Source organism: Podarcis filfolensis (assembly GCF_964270895.1).
Source record: "Podarcis filfolensis genome assembly, chromosome: 13".
NCBI lineage: Eukaryota > Metazoa > Chordata > Lepidosauria > Squamata > Lacertidae > Podarcis > Podarcis filfolensis.
The window spans coordinates 25,635,131-25,649,165 of NC_139615.1; the positions used below are offsets into that span (position 1 = coordinate 25,635,131).

Sequence of the window (14,035 nt, forward strand, 5' to 3'; positions counted from 1 at the left end):
GACAAAACTTCAGGCTTCCATGCAGAAGAATGAACAGAAGGGCCTTCAAACCAAGTGGTGCTGAATGCACCACTTTTGGGTAATATATTATACATTTACCATCTAAAGAGCTGCACCTCATAAGAACATTGAATAAAATACTAAATTACCTAGCTGCAAGGAAAGCGATACATGAATTACAGTCGTGTTCAACTCTGCTTTTCATTCTGAGAATGAATTGTTTCAGAACAGTGCTCTGCAGTCAGATGTGACAACCAAATCATAGCTCTGTCAACGCAGAGTAGTGCTGTAGTGAGAAATGTTGGCAACCTTTTCAAAACTTGTGTAGCATATCTTAAAATTCCACAAATAATTTGTTTGGAAGGGAAAACATAATTTCATTCTGAATTCTGCTAGTGGAGAGTTTTCCATAGGCATGTATCAACTACCAACTTGTATAAGAAAGCACTGCCTCTGTTGGGAATAGCGCAGAAAGAACAGCCACTTAGGATCTAGTTCAATCTGCAATGCTCAAACCCACCTGGCTAATTCCTGGGCAAGAATTTCAAAATAGGTGTCCCCAGGTCTAATGATAGTTGCTTGGCCACTTAGGGGACTTCCTTCTTCTCTAAGGCACTAAGTTCTCAGCAAGCACCTAATATCCTAATTCAATCTACTTGAGCATTTTGGCATGTCTCCATCAGCACGTTTTCCATCTTCTCTTTTTCTAAAATGGATATGTCTTCTTTTCACAGCCACTGAAGAAGCAGACAATGCATAACCAATCATCAAGAGTGACTGAATTTGTTCTGCATGCATTCTCTGATGATCAGAAGTTGCAGACATTTCATTTCACTACTTTCCTAGCCATTTATTTGATGGCCGCCATTGAAAACCTTTTTATCATTACAGTCACCATTTCCAGTCACCACCTTCATAAACCCATGTACTTCTTTCTGTCCAATCTGGCATTACAAGACCTTGGTTCCATATCTGTCACAGTTCCCAAATCCATGGCAAATTCTCTGATGAAGACCAATACCATTTCTTACAATGGATGTATCTGTCAAGTTTTCTTCCTTGTCTTTTTCACTGCATCTCACATTTTTCTCCTTGGCATCATGGCGTATGATCGCTATATAGCCATCTGTAATCCACTGCAATACGAGACTGTGATGAATGGGACAGCATGCATCCAAATGGCAATCAGTGTATGGAGCATCGGGCTTCTTTATTCCACAATATACACTGGAAGTACATTCACAATAGAGTTCTGTACCAATGATATCAATCAATTCTTCTGTGAAATTCCACAGCTATTCAAAATTGCTTGCTCTGACTCATATATCATTGCATTTTTTGCTGTCTGGGTTGGAACTTTTGTGGCCTTTATTTACCTTACATTAATAGTTTTTTCTTATGTTCAGATTTTCAGGGTGGTTTTAAAAATTCCTTCTGCTGAGGGGAAGAAAAAAGCCTTCTCAACTTGCTTGCCACACCTTGTTGTAATATCCTTATATTTTATAAGTGGTTCTTTTGCCTATCTAAAGCCAACATCGAGGTCCCTATCAACCATGGATCTTGTAGCTTCATTGTTCTATTGTGTGTTGCCACCTCTTATGAACCCATTAATCTATTGCTTTAGGAATAAGGAACTAAAAATGGCATTCTGGAAGTTGACTGCCAATCTTTCCACTCCGTTCTTACCCAGTTGTCATTGACTAGTGGACAGGTCTTAGTATCTGCAAAGTTCCCTCAATTTTATTGAAATGTTTCTAAAATTGTAAATATTATTATTATTATTATTATTATTATTATTATTATTTTAAAGCTGGACAGCATTTCTCCTCTACATATAAAAAGATTTTGGAACTTGTCACTTGTCTGAAATCTTGCAAGTAAATCTTCAGACTTCTTTCTTAGAAATTATTTCACTTGATTAAATTTGTGGAGGTGAAAGAACTATATAGGGATTCAGTCCAAATCACTTCAGCCAATGGAAAGAAGAATAAATGTGACCACCTCCCAAACAAATGTGGCGAGAGGAACATGTGATAAATGGAGAAAATGACAAATCCCATTGGATCGCTAGAAACCAACAGAACAAACAGAGATGTAAAAGGAACAAATATAATGAATTAATCTACAGACCATGGCCCTTAATAACCCTTCTTTAATTGTTGTTGTTGTTTAGTTGTTTAGTCATGTCTGACTCTTCGTGACCCCAGGGACCAGAGCATGCCAGGCACTCGTACTGCCTCCCGCAGTTTGGTCAAACTCATGCTGGTAGCTTCGAGAACACTGTCCAACCACCTCGTCCTCTGTCATCCCCTTCTCCTTGTGCCCTCCATTTTTCCCAACATCAGGGTCTTTTCCAGGGAGTCTCATGAGGTGGCCAAAGTATTGGAGCCTCAGCTTCAGGATCTGTCCTTCCAGTGAGCACTCAGGGCTGATTTCCTTCAGAATGGATAGGTTTGGTCTTTTTGCAGTCCATGGAACTCTCAAGAGTCTCCTCCAGCACCATAATTCAAAAGCATCAATTCTTCGGTGATCAGCCTTCTTTATGGTCCAGCTCTCACTTCCATACATTACTACTGGGAACACCATAGCTTTAACTATACGGACCTTTGTCGGCAAGATGATGTCTCTGCTTTTTAAGATGCTGTCTAGGTTTGTCCTCCTTCTTTAATAGTTGCTCTTATGTCTAGATCTTAAGGACAGTTCAAAGAATTCCTTCTGCACATAGGTGAACGCAATCGGTGTGTGGACTGCAGAGCTCTATTCCACAGCATACACGGGAAATAGTCTGAAAAAAGTTCTGTGTCAATAATAGTCTATGGAATTCCACAGTTATTATGTGTTGTCTGAATTGTTGGGTCTGTGGAATGTTCTTGTTCTAATCATTTTTCCTTCTGTTTAGATTTTACAGGTCATTTTATGAATCCATTCTGTCCAGAGAAAGCAAAATGCCATTGAAAATTGCATTTTATTGTAATATACTTATATTTCATAAGTGGTTCATTTGCCTAGCCCACATTTGGGTCTTTATAAACAATGGCTCTCATGATTTCTGTGTCCTGTTGCATGTTTCCACCAGTAATGAACCTATTGATCATTAAGAATAAGGAACTGAAAGTGGCATTCTGGAATTTGATGGCTAGTCTTTCCCCCAAATTCTTAGCCAGCTATTACTCAGCAAGCCTCCTTATTTGATCCCATTTTGGCAAAGACACACTCACCTAACCTATATCTAACCTCAGATATGACTTGAGGGGTAGAAATCTTGCTCAGCCACAAGGGGGTTTTCAAGGGTGCCTGCAAAGCATTATGAAAGGTAATGCTGCCAGATAATCAAAAGCCCATTTCAAGTAGTTGTGCAAGATACCATGTTGAAAAGGGAGTCTGCAAGACCCTTGCAGGCAAAAAAGGGTCACCGGATGCCATTGAGATTGACAGATGAGAAGATGTTTGACAGATGGGAAGCTCTGTCCACCTGTAAGACTTAGAGCATGAAGGGAGAGGGAGATAGCATGTCTGCCCCACCATCCAGATCCCCTTTCCTGGATTGTAGGGGGGTGGACTTGACATTTACTTAATATTTTATTAAAACTATTATAGAATAAGTACTTTTTAAATAAAACCAAACATTTCTGGGTTTTGCCCACTTAAGTTTTAAAAATGTGTCTGAAACTGGACATTATTTTTAGTCATTGTTTCTTCTGACAAAGATGCAAACAGTTAGAAAACACACTTCCTAATTAGAAACTATTTCATGTTCTTCTAATGAATCCCTTTGGGGAATGTTTGTATCCACAATAATTTTGCTTAGCTCCTTGAGGGATGTGTGTCCCTCATGAAATTAATTAATAAGGAATAGCACTTTGCTTTGAAAATTAAGGTTTAAGATGTATCTTTCTGTGTTGATGACTTAGCTGTGGCTTTTTGGTTGCTGTTGGTTCTCTGACTGTTGCTATCTGCTGCCACCTGTTTGTTATTGTTACATGTTTATTTATTACTAGGGACTTTGCTCTTGCACTCAGATCTTTAAGTGCTCTGCTTTAGCAGTCCATAGGTCTTCAGAACCCAGCTGTTAGCATTCTAGGTGAAATGAAGCAAAGTGAATCCCTTTTAGTTTCTGCACAAAAAGCTTTTGGACCAAAGTGTTGGCAATCTGGCGGCCTTAATCCACCCTGAACAGGCTGCTGTGTTTGTAAAAATCATCCAGGGAAAAGGCTATTTGCATTTTTAGATTTCCCATTATACTGAATGGAGAACACACAGATTCATTTTAAACAGAGTAGCATGGAACTCAATACACAGATCAATATGGAGAGAGTTCAGGGTAACTCAGAAACAGTTTGAAAACAAAACAAAACAAATCACACAGTGAAATGGCAAATATTGTGTACATCCTGTGTACATCCCATATGTAGCTCATAGAATCATTGAATTGTAGAGTTGGAAGGGACCCAGAGGATCATCTAGTCCAACCCCCTGCAATGCAGGAATATTCAGCTGTTCCATACAGGAATCAAACCTGAAACCTTGGCATTATCAGCACCACACTCTAACCAACTGTGTGAGAAAAGCTGTCTGACCATCTTTCTCCATGTCGTTCAAAAAGGGTGTGTGAAACTGGTTGTGATCTGAAATCCTTATTTCTCCAAGCAAATTATTTTTATCTTTTTTAAAAAAATGCACCTGCTAATTAGAAACTATTGCAAATATATTTTTTTTCTAATCAGGCTCAGTCCAAAACAGCTTGCTATGAGGCAGATCAGCAAATGGTGCTGTTATTGCACCCAAAGTAAGACGGATAATGCCAATATGTTTGTTAAGGAATACAGTTAATAGGTTAATTCTCCATGAACTAGCAGAGATCATTCATTCCCCACAATGCACCTACAGGCATCTTGTGATACTGATATCTGTATTAATGAACAGATTTGGGAAGTAACTTTGTGCATAAAAGGGCTCAGGTGTGGCTTGTGGTAGGAGACAGCCTTCAACAATTCCTGCAATATGTTGGAACGGTGGGTCTGAAAGAAGACTTTTTGAAGAGATTGTCTGAGGAAGAAGTTGAGAAATTGCCAAACTTCAGAACTCAGAGAACTCAGAGAAGTTGCAGGACTGTGCAAGCAACTGAACCTAAGGACTTGGCTGTGGACTTTTAACACAGCAAGGACTTTGCAGCAAAGAACCCTCTCTGGGCTCAGAGAGCAAAGACTACTTGTAACATCTGTAAATAGTGTGTATATATATAGTGATGTGTGTTGGTGTTGGCCTCGTAAAAGCAGCCCTGCCAAATAGCTGTTTTCTGTGGTGAGATGCAGGAGGTGATCAAGCATAGAACTTGAGTGAATGCGCCCTCACAGAGTTAATAAAAAGTAGTCTTGTTCTTGCCTTTCCAGGCTAAAGCAGATATTCCCTTCTCTAGTACTGTCCAATTCTACACCAAAATTTGATCTGCTGAGTATTACTCCACATGGGGCCGTCTCCACTAACTCACATCAGTCTGAGGACAATCACATTCGGCCAGTGATGCATATGTCTTGCTTGTGGGAATCAGGCCTGCATGGTGCCTGAGCTACCGAGCCCCATCCTTTGGATCTAGAGATCCAGCCAATTTTTTCATTGATTACTCGTTATTAAAAACATTTGGGAAATGATATATAATGAATTGGGGGGGAATGTTTAAAATAATGTTTGTTAAAAAACCAGAAGCATTTTTGTTAGGTATTTTAGGACAAGAGTTGCCGAAAGAAAAACGGACACTATTTATGCTACAACAGCGGCTAGAATTTTAATAGCCCAAAATTGGAAGACTGGAGAAGTACCATCAAAAGAACGACTGCAAGAAAATTGATGAACTATGCAGAGTTAGCAAAGTTAACGGGCAAACTGTGTGAAAAGGACAATACGGTAGTGATTTTGAAAAAGAATGGGAACCTTTTACAGTATATTTGCAGAAACAAAAAAAAAATGGACTATGGCAGGATTTAAATAAACATTTACAAATTTATTTACAGAGAACAAGAAGTATAACAATGTGATAACATAGTATTATGTATAAACAGCAGAATGTACCATTTAATGTAACAAAACCAAAATGGAAGCTGAGGGAAGTCAATAGGGAGGGGGGAAATCGGAAAATGAATGTTTAGTAAGGATATTGGATATTTGTTATGAGGAAAGAAAATCAGTAAAAAAAAAATTTTTTAAAAATATATTTTATTGATTACTCTACATAGGTGATCAATAGCTGTTTTCCACCCTACCAAAGGTTATGAATCCAGATGGTAATAGAACACAGAATATGGGATATCTGAAAAATTTTCAAACTTGTTGAAGTGATTTTTAAAGCAGAGGTGGGTGGGAATATGCTTCCTTCTTAGTAGACAAAAAGCTGTTGCAGCCTTGAATAATATTAGCTTTTTTGCTGCTGCTGGTGCTGCATAAAACTGTTGACTCATGTCAAAGGAGCTAACTCTAGGAGTTGAAGTCCTTTCACACAAACACCCCAATAAAATATGTGAGCCCCCAAAATTAATGGGCATTGTCATTCAAAAGGTGTGTGCATGTTGTACCATGTGATTGATTATGTGGGGTGGGGCTTACGTGCCTTGCCCCCACAATACTTTATTCAAGTTGGAACCCCTGACTCATGTGGAGTGAAGGAAATAAATATGGGTAAAATTAACTGGAGTATCTCTTTTTTACTTCTGCCAATACAGAGAACAGTAAGAGAGAGAAGGATGTGATCCACAGAGAAAATGGCAAATCACATTGCTTGGCCAGAAATGACCTTTTATCATGGAACATGGAATGTTTCTATATTTAAACAGTAAAATACACACATATACCACAAATACCTGTGAGTGTTTCCTTCTGAGTTTGATTAGACTCCTGGGAGTGGTGGAAATAAATATTCATTGCAGCTTCTCCTTTACATTTCTGCCAGTACAGAGAACAGTATCACCTCTCAAACAGCTGTGGAGAGAGAAGGATGTGATACGTTGAAAGGGCAAATCACATTGGCTGCCCAGGAAAAAATGCCACAGATCTTAATCAGGTATGAAAATGAAGCAGATAAAATTATGCAATCTCTGCCCATGAACAGCATGGTAAGTCTTTTCACTTATTGGTGACCTACATAATAGAAATAAAGTTTTATCACAATTTATTTATTGATTATCTAGTCCAGAGTCTGCAAAGATTAGGTGTGCAGAAGAGTCACCATGTCACCAAGAATGATACAATTTCATTCAATAAAGGGAATATTCTTGCCTGCACATAGAAGAGAACAGGCCAGAGTAAGTCCCTCTTTGGTTATAGATGTTGGAAACATGGCAAGGACAAAGATGGTTAAAGATGACAGATAGCATTACTTGGATTATGTTGGAAATTGATGTCTGCTTTGTATTCTTTCTATTCAGGTTTGGGAAGGCATGATTCTAGGCTTCCTGTTAGCAGAATGAGCAGAAGCACACATGCACACACTGGAAGAAGAAAATGGGGCACTTCTCCCATGAAGTCTCACTTTGCTTGTGCATCTCAGAAACCTGATTTGGACAAAGATTGATGATCATTGGGGTTACTTGGATCATTTTGAGAACTGATGCCTGCTTTTCATTCTTGCCTCTGGGAGTGAAAGGACGAGTGGTGGATTCATATCAGGTTTGGGGGTAAGAATTTCAGACCTCCACTTAGATTAAGCAAAAGCAAGACATTCATACACCAAAAAAAAAAAAAAAACTGGGACAGTGCTGCTCTTGTAGATAAATAAAGTCAATGGTCCCCTAGTTTCTCTTCAAGCCTCTCAGATATTTCTCCTGGAAGATAGATTGCAGGTTCATTTTCTGAAGTTCAATTTAGCGAAATTTTGGTGGCAGCATTGAATTTCAAGGTACTATAAATAGTATGTTAAGCCCTTTACAGCTTAGAACATGGATAGGAAAACTAAGGCCCAGGGCCTGGATCCGGACCAGTTGCCTTCTAAATCTGGTCTGCAGATGGTCCGGGAATCAGCGTGTTTTTACATGAGTAGAATGTGTCCTTTAATATAAAATGCATCTCTGAGTTATTTGTGGGGCCTGCCTGGTGTTTTTACATGAATAGCATGTGTGCTTTTATTTAAAATGCATCTCTGGGTTATTTGTGGGGCATAGGAATCCGTTCTTTTTTTCCCCAAAATATAGTCTGCCCCCCCCCACAAGGTCTGAGGGACAGTGGACTGGCCCCCTGCTGAAAAAGTTTGCTGACCCCTGGTTTAGAGCTTGTTTATTTGTTTACCAATACATGCCCACTCAACTATTTCAGTCTGCAGAATTGGCCGTGTTACAGGTGACACATAATAGTCAATCTACACTTACAGAAACTGACTTTTACTGTGGTAGCCCCTACAGTTCTTTATTACATTAAGTTTCTATGTCCAAGGATCACTGGGCAGTTAGGAATTCCCTGCCTAATGACATAATTCTGGACAAGAGCCCTCAGTGGACTATTTTAAATGGCTTTTAAAAATCATTTTATTTCAATGAAATATGCCCAGACTTGCTGTTTTAATGTTATATTTTGTTGATAAAAAATGTTATTTTTTGATGATTTTATCAGTGTTCCTTGAAAAAAGCATTTCACTGTATTTCATATTGACTGCTTTACTATTTTGCAATTTAATGCCATTTAATTTTCTTTAAAACTAAAAAAAACCTGAAGAATTGTTTATTAATCAATTGTTTATTGCTTACTTAAGTCAATCCACACGATCATATTGGGGAACATGCATCAAAGCATTCTCCGCCTCCTTTCTAAAATGGATTTGTCTTCTCCTTGCAGGTACCACACACTCACACAATGTTAAACCAGTCTTCAGGATTGGTGGAATTCATTCTGCATGGATTCTCTGATACTCAGGGATCGGAGACATTTCAGTTCATTATATTTTTGATCATATATCTGATCGCTGTCACTGAAAACCTCATCATCATCACAGTCATCTCTTACAGTGCTCAGCTTCACAAACCCATGTACTTCTTTCTAGCCAATCTGGCATTCCAAGACTTTGGCTCCATATCTGTCACAGTCCCCAAATCCATGGCAAATTCCCTGATGAACAGCAAGACCATTTCTTACAATGGATGCATCTGTCAGGTTTTCTTCTTTGTCCTTTTCTCTGGATCTCATTTTTACCTCCTTGGAATTATGGCATATGACCGCTACATCGCCATCTGCTGCCCGCTGCACTATGAGACTGTCATGAATAGAAAGGCATGTATCCAAATGGCAATCGGTGCATGGATTGCTGGGCTTCTGTATTCTGCATCATACGCTGCTAGTACATTCACAATAGAGTTTTGTTCCAATAACATCAATCAGTTCTTCTGTGAAATTCCACAGTTAATCAAAATTGCTTGCTCTGAATCATATCTCATTGTATTTTGGAATACGTGTGTTGCTGCTTCTCTGGCCTTCATTTATATTGTTCTAATAGTGTATTCTTATGTTCAGATCTTCAGGGCAGTTCTAAGAATTCCTTCTGCCCAGGGAAAGGAAAAAGCCTTCTCAACTTGCTTGCCACACCTTGTTGTAATATCATTATATTTTCTCATTGGTTCATTAGTATATTTAAAGCCAACTTCTAAGTCTCTATCATCAATAGATCTTGTACTTTCAGTGTTTTATTGCATGTTGCCACCAGTCATGAATCCCCTAATCTATAGCATTAGGAATAGGGAACTGAAATTAGCATTATGGAAGTTTATTTCCAACGTTTTTGCTCATTTTTTTGCACAATCATCAATGCTCTTAAGGAAATAATAATGCAATTTTTCTCATTTTAATTAGCACTATGTTTGTTTTCCTGTTTTTAATTACCACTGTGAAATCTTATGTCCTTACAAGAAAATACTGTATAAACCTTTAGCAACTTACATGCTAGTTTATCGCTATTTTATTATCTTCCAGTGAATCTCTTAACTTTCTTGTATTCTGAAACATATGTTTAAAGTTTCTAAACTTCCCATTTTTCACTTTACACCAGTTTTCCCATATACCTTTTTAAAGCACCCACCATCTGAAATCATTTTCTCCAAATAAATATAAATGTTTAGAAAACACAGAAATCAATTAGGAACGATGTCATGTTCTTCCAGTTAATCTCTTTTTCCTAGCCACGTAAAGAAAATGTGGTTGTTTTGAATCTTCAAAATAAAATGTAGGTTTCCAGCCACACCCACGATCAATGGTGGTTGTTCTTCATAGCCCTGCAGGGGCTGCAGGAAAGTTCAGGCAGGGGAAAGAGAGGATTTATGAGACATCAATTCTTGCAATGCTCCCCAGTGGTGTCTGGGGAGTTCACTGCTACTCATTATGCCGCTCAAGCCCATGTCTGCCAACTTGAAAGGCAGAACAAGTGTGACCTGGGAGTGTGTCCCTGCCATGGATGAGCCTCCATTTCTGGCATGATTTGTGTTGGGTTCCTCCTTAATCTGGAATATTGACGTTAATCAAGAGGCTTCTGGAACAGCATAAAATAATGGGCTGCAATCAAACAGCTGCCGAAAAGACTGGGTCTGGTTCTTTGAAGGCATTTGAATGTTTGCTTTCCCCCCTAAAGCATGAGAATCCTCACACAGCTGGAAAAGGAAGCAGGAGGAAAAGCTGCTCTGTGCTTTCATATGGTTTTCAAATGGTCTCTTTTTCCGCCTTGTTTTCCCCTGCAAAATGAAAGAGATGTGTGTAGCCATGGTGATGTGATTCTGTCTGTCACCATGGAAAGAGGCGGAAGGCTTTTGATTTATGCTCAACAAGGAATGTAACAAGATTTTATTATGCCCTCCCCCCTTGACCAAGGTTGTATGGACTTTATTATCTTTGGACTGGACCAGGAGTGTGAGGGAGCATTGCAGAGCAAGTTGAATGAACGGCTGCTGAAAGATCTGTCGAGAGGTTGAATTTGAGAAAGGAGTCTGTTTTGGGCTGTGCACTGAGGAAGAACTCCAGAGCCCAATTTTAATGGTGGAGACTGGACTTGTACTCTGTGAGTTATTTATACCCGCAGCCTGTACGCTAGCTGGTGAACAGTGAAAGGAATGGAGTGTGACCTTGTAACATCTAGATAAACACTGCAAGAACTGAATGAAGGAAGAGAGTAATTAACTCTCCCAGGACACCAGGTCTGAAACATCAATGTATATGATGTGAAATGGATTTTATATTTACATATTTTATATTTATAAGACCTAACAGAGGTGTTGTTTGTAAGGAAAAGAATATGATCAGCTGTGAGAATGGACTAACAACAAGTGAAGGAACAAGTGGACAACAAAGAAGAGATGATGTGGCAACAGGAGGAAATGATTGACATATGTTAGCAACACAAGCAGGAAACCTGATTTTTTAAAAAAGAAATTGTATTAAATTAAAGTAATTTGGTTTGATTTGCAATAATTTGGAAAACTAATAAAAATAATTAAAAAAACAAACTTCAAAATATAGTGTATACTTCCTGTAATAGAATTTTAAGATGTCTTGGCCTGTACAGTGGTACCTCTGGATGCAAACAGGTACCGTTCCGGAGCCCCGTTCACATCCTGAAGCAAACGCATCTGCACGTGCGTGGGTCACAATTTGCTGCTTCTATGCATGCGTGTGATGTCATTTTGACTGTCTGTGCATGCGCGAGCGGCGAAACCCGGAAGTAATGCGCTCCATTACTTCTGGCTCGCCGCAGCGCGCAACCTGAAAATACTCATCCCGAAGTTACTTTAACCTGAGGTATGACTGTATTGACCACTTAGCTGTGGTTTACTTAGGTGTTCTACTGAGTCAAAACAGGAAAAAGCTTGGTGAAATCTGTTGCCATGCGTAAAATGTGTTTACTGATGGCAGCTATGTGCTGCCACCTGGCAGTTTGAGTGTTGGGTCATCCTGCCGCTACCACTACTGCATAGGGAAATAAACCTGTCTCTTTTTGCTCTTTTACTTTTGTTTTTATTTGCCTCATCTTGTTGTTTGTTGCTTTCTGATGATAATTCACGAATTAAGAACAACATCAACAACCTCAGATATTTTCCCACAGGAGGCAATATGCAGAATATGCTGCTCTGTAACATTTAGCAGGGAATGGAGCAAGGGGTTATGTGTATGCAGCATGTTGGCATTATAATGCAGGGAAAGTCCAACCAGTTGGAGCTCTACACAAGCCCATGCTGCCTATCAGATGCCAGATCTTAGCTTGTGCCCAGGATTGTCAAACGGGGGCACAGGTTCAGATATGGGTTGGGCCGGTGGGCAGAGCTGACAGAGCAGGAAGGCTTCCCTCAGGTCTGCACTCAGGCTATTCAAACAGCCCACACCTGGAGCCTTTACCAGTTTTTCCTTGTTGAGTTACCCAACCACCCTCCCTTGGTTCAAGCTGCTATTGAATGACCTTGTTGTGGCTACGGTGGCTGAGTGGGAATTTGTCCACAAGGCAAATTGTCTCCAGCCTGCTGGTTTTGCCTACCTCATAGCAATCATTGCAACTGGGGCTGGGCATTGGGACAATCCTTGTCTTGGATGAAGGGGAAGTAGTAGTCTCTGCCTGGTCCTCCAAAAGCTAGGGTATCCTGTTAAAGTGATCCGGGGGGAGTTGCCATGTCCTCACACCCAGCCAGGGACCAGGGCCATTGCCATTCCCCCAGACAGCGGTCCCTGCATGGGTCCCCCTATTCCATTTATATCTTAGTAACACCTGTTCGGATTGACCTATGTGTCACTTCCGGCAGGCGGGCTGGACATATTTTCCATTGCCCCATGCCCAAGCCAATCCTCTTTCATCTGTATTCAACAAAGTTGTGGCCTGTTTCAATCCAAACCAGTCTCAATTGTCTTTGGATTCATGGAAGGTTGTGGGGCTGGGGAGCCTGCCACTGTTCAGAAAATTGCAGTCATGCATTCCAAATTTCAAGCAGATGAAGGAATATAGATTCTAGGCACCTATAAATCTGCTGGAGATGAAAGAACTAAAAAGGAATTGATTTCGGTGGAAACTCATGCTCTCTGATTACAGATGTCACCTGCCAGTGACAACATAACTCACCCCTCTGCACTTTTCCCACTCCAGTTTATGCTATCCTTTCCCTTTCACTCCACTCTGCTGTTATTATTTATCTTTGTTGTCTGCAGCTCTTGGGACACACAATTGAAAGTTGAGTTCTTTCTTGGCAAAACACTCGATTTCATTAGCTCCTAAGGTGTGAGAATCACATGTGCCATCCCTAGATGGGCATCTCCTTCTTCACACCTGTGCTCCATCCCAGAAGTTGGAACAACAGCATGCCACGTCCATGTCTACTCCAGCACATTTAAACCCCCTCTTCTAGCGTGGTGCATGCAAAAGACTGGCAATTTCACTTGTGTGAAAGGCGTTTGTGATCCAAAATATGACTGTATCTGAGAAATAAATTTAAAAATTAAAAATTGTCCAGTAGCACCTTAGAGATTAAGTTTGTTTGAGTATAAGCTTTCATATGCATGCACGGTTCTGAAGCTTATACCCAGAACAAACTTAGTTGGTCTCTAAGGTGCTACTGGACAATTTATTTATTTATTTGTTTGTTTGTTTATTTCGACTGCGTCAGACTAACCCGGCTACCTACCTGAATCTTGTATCTGAGAAGTCCACTCACCTTTTTTTGTAATGCAGTGTTGCAGCCAGGCATCGGGGGCCCTGCAGTGATCTGGCGGGGACTGGAGATTGACACCCTTCTCGTTGCCATCTGGGCCACATCGCTAGTGCTGGCAGGGCCCCACCCAGGGGTGGCCCCACTGTCCAATCAGGACCTGTGGGAGGCATGGCCGTGGGTAATTAAGACCACAGCGCATCCGGGTAGCCCTGCTCTCTTACCCTTCGCCAGATCTCTCAGCCCACCTGCCCTCTTTTTTATGCTTTGCTATGCCTCTAAAGTAAAAAAACTGGACTTGGTGGGTGATTTGTAGTTCATGTTTCCCAAAATGTTTGTAACTTTGTGAATCCAGAAAGTCCACTTTCCATGGGGCCATCTCCACTAACTCA

At 40.2% G+C, this 14,035-nt stretch overlaps 2 protein-coding genes across 2 annotated transcripts; both read left to right on the forward strand.

Moving 5' to 3' along the window:
• Nucleotides 1-752: 752 nt before the first annotated feature.
• On the forward strand, nucleotides 753-1,700 carry LOC310747446 (olfactory receptor 14A16-like; the record flags this gene model as incomplete). Its single annotated transcript, XM_083581814.1, has 1 exon — nucleotides 753-1,700. One exon carries the CDS (start codon nucleotides 753-755, stop codon nucleotides 1,698-1,700), a length of 948 nt encoding a protein of 315 aa, XP_083437940.1.
• Nucleotides 1,701-8,832: 7,132 nt separating this feature from the next.
• On the forward strand, nucleotides 8,833-9,795 carry LOC310747447 (olfactory receptor 14J1-like; the record flags this gene model as incomplete). The annotated part of the gene is made up of 1 exon (XM_083581815.1): nucleotides 8,833-9,795. The coding sequence occupies one exon, from the start codon at nucleotides 8,833-8,835 to the stop codon at nucleotides 9,793-9,795; it is 963 nt and encodes a 320-aa protein (XP_083437941.1).
• Between the last annotated feature and the right edge of the window lie 4,240 nt (nucleotides 9,796-14,035).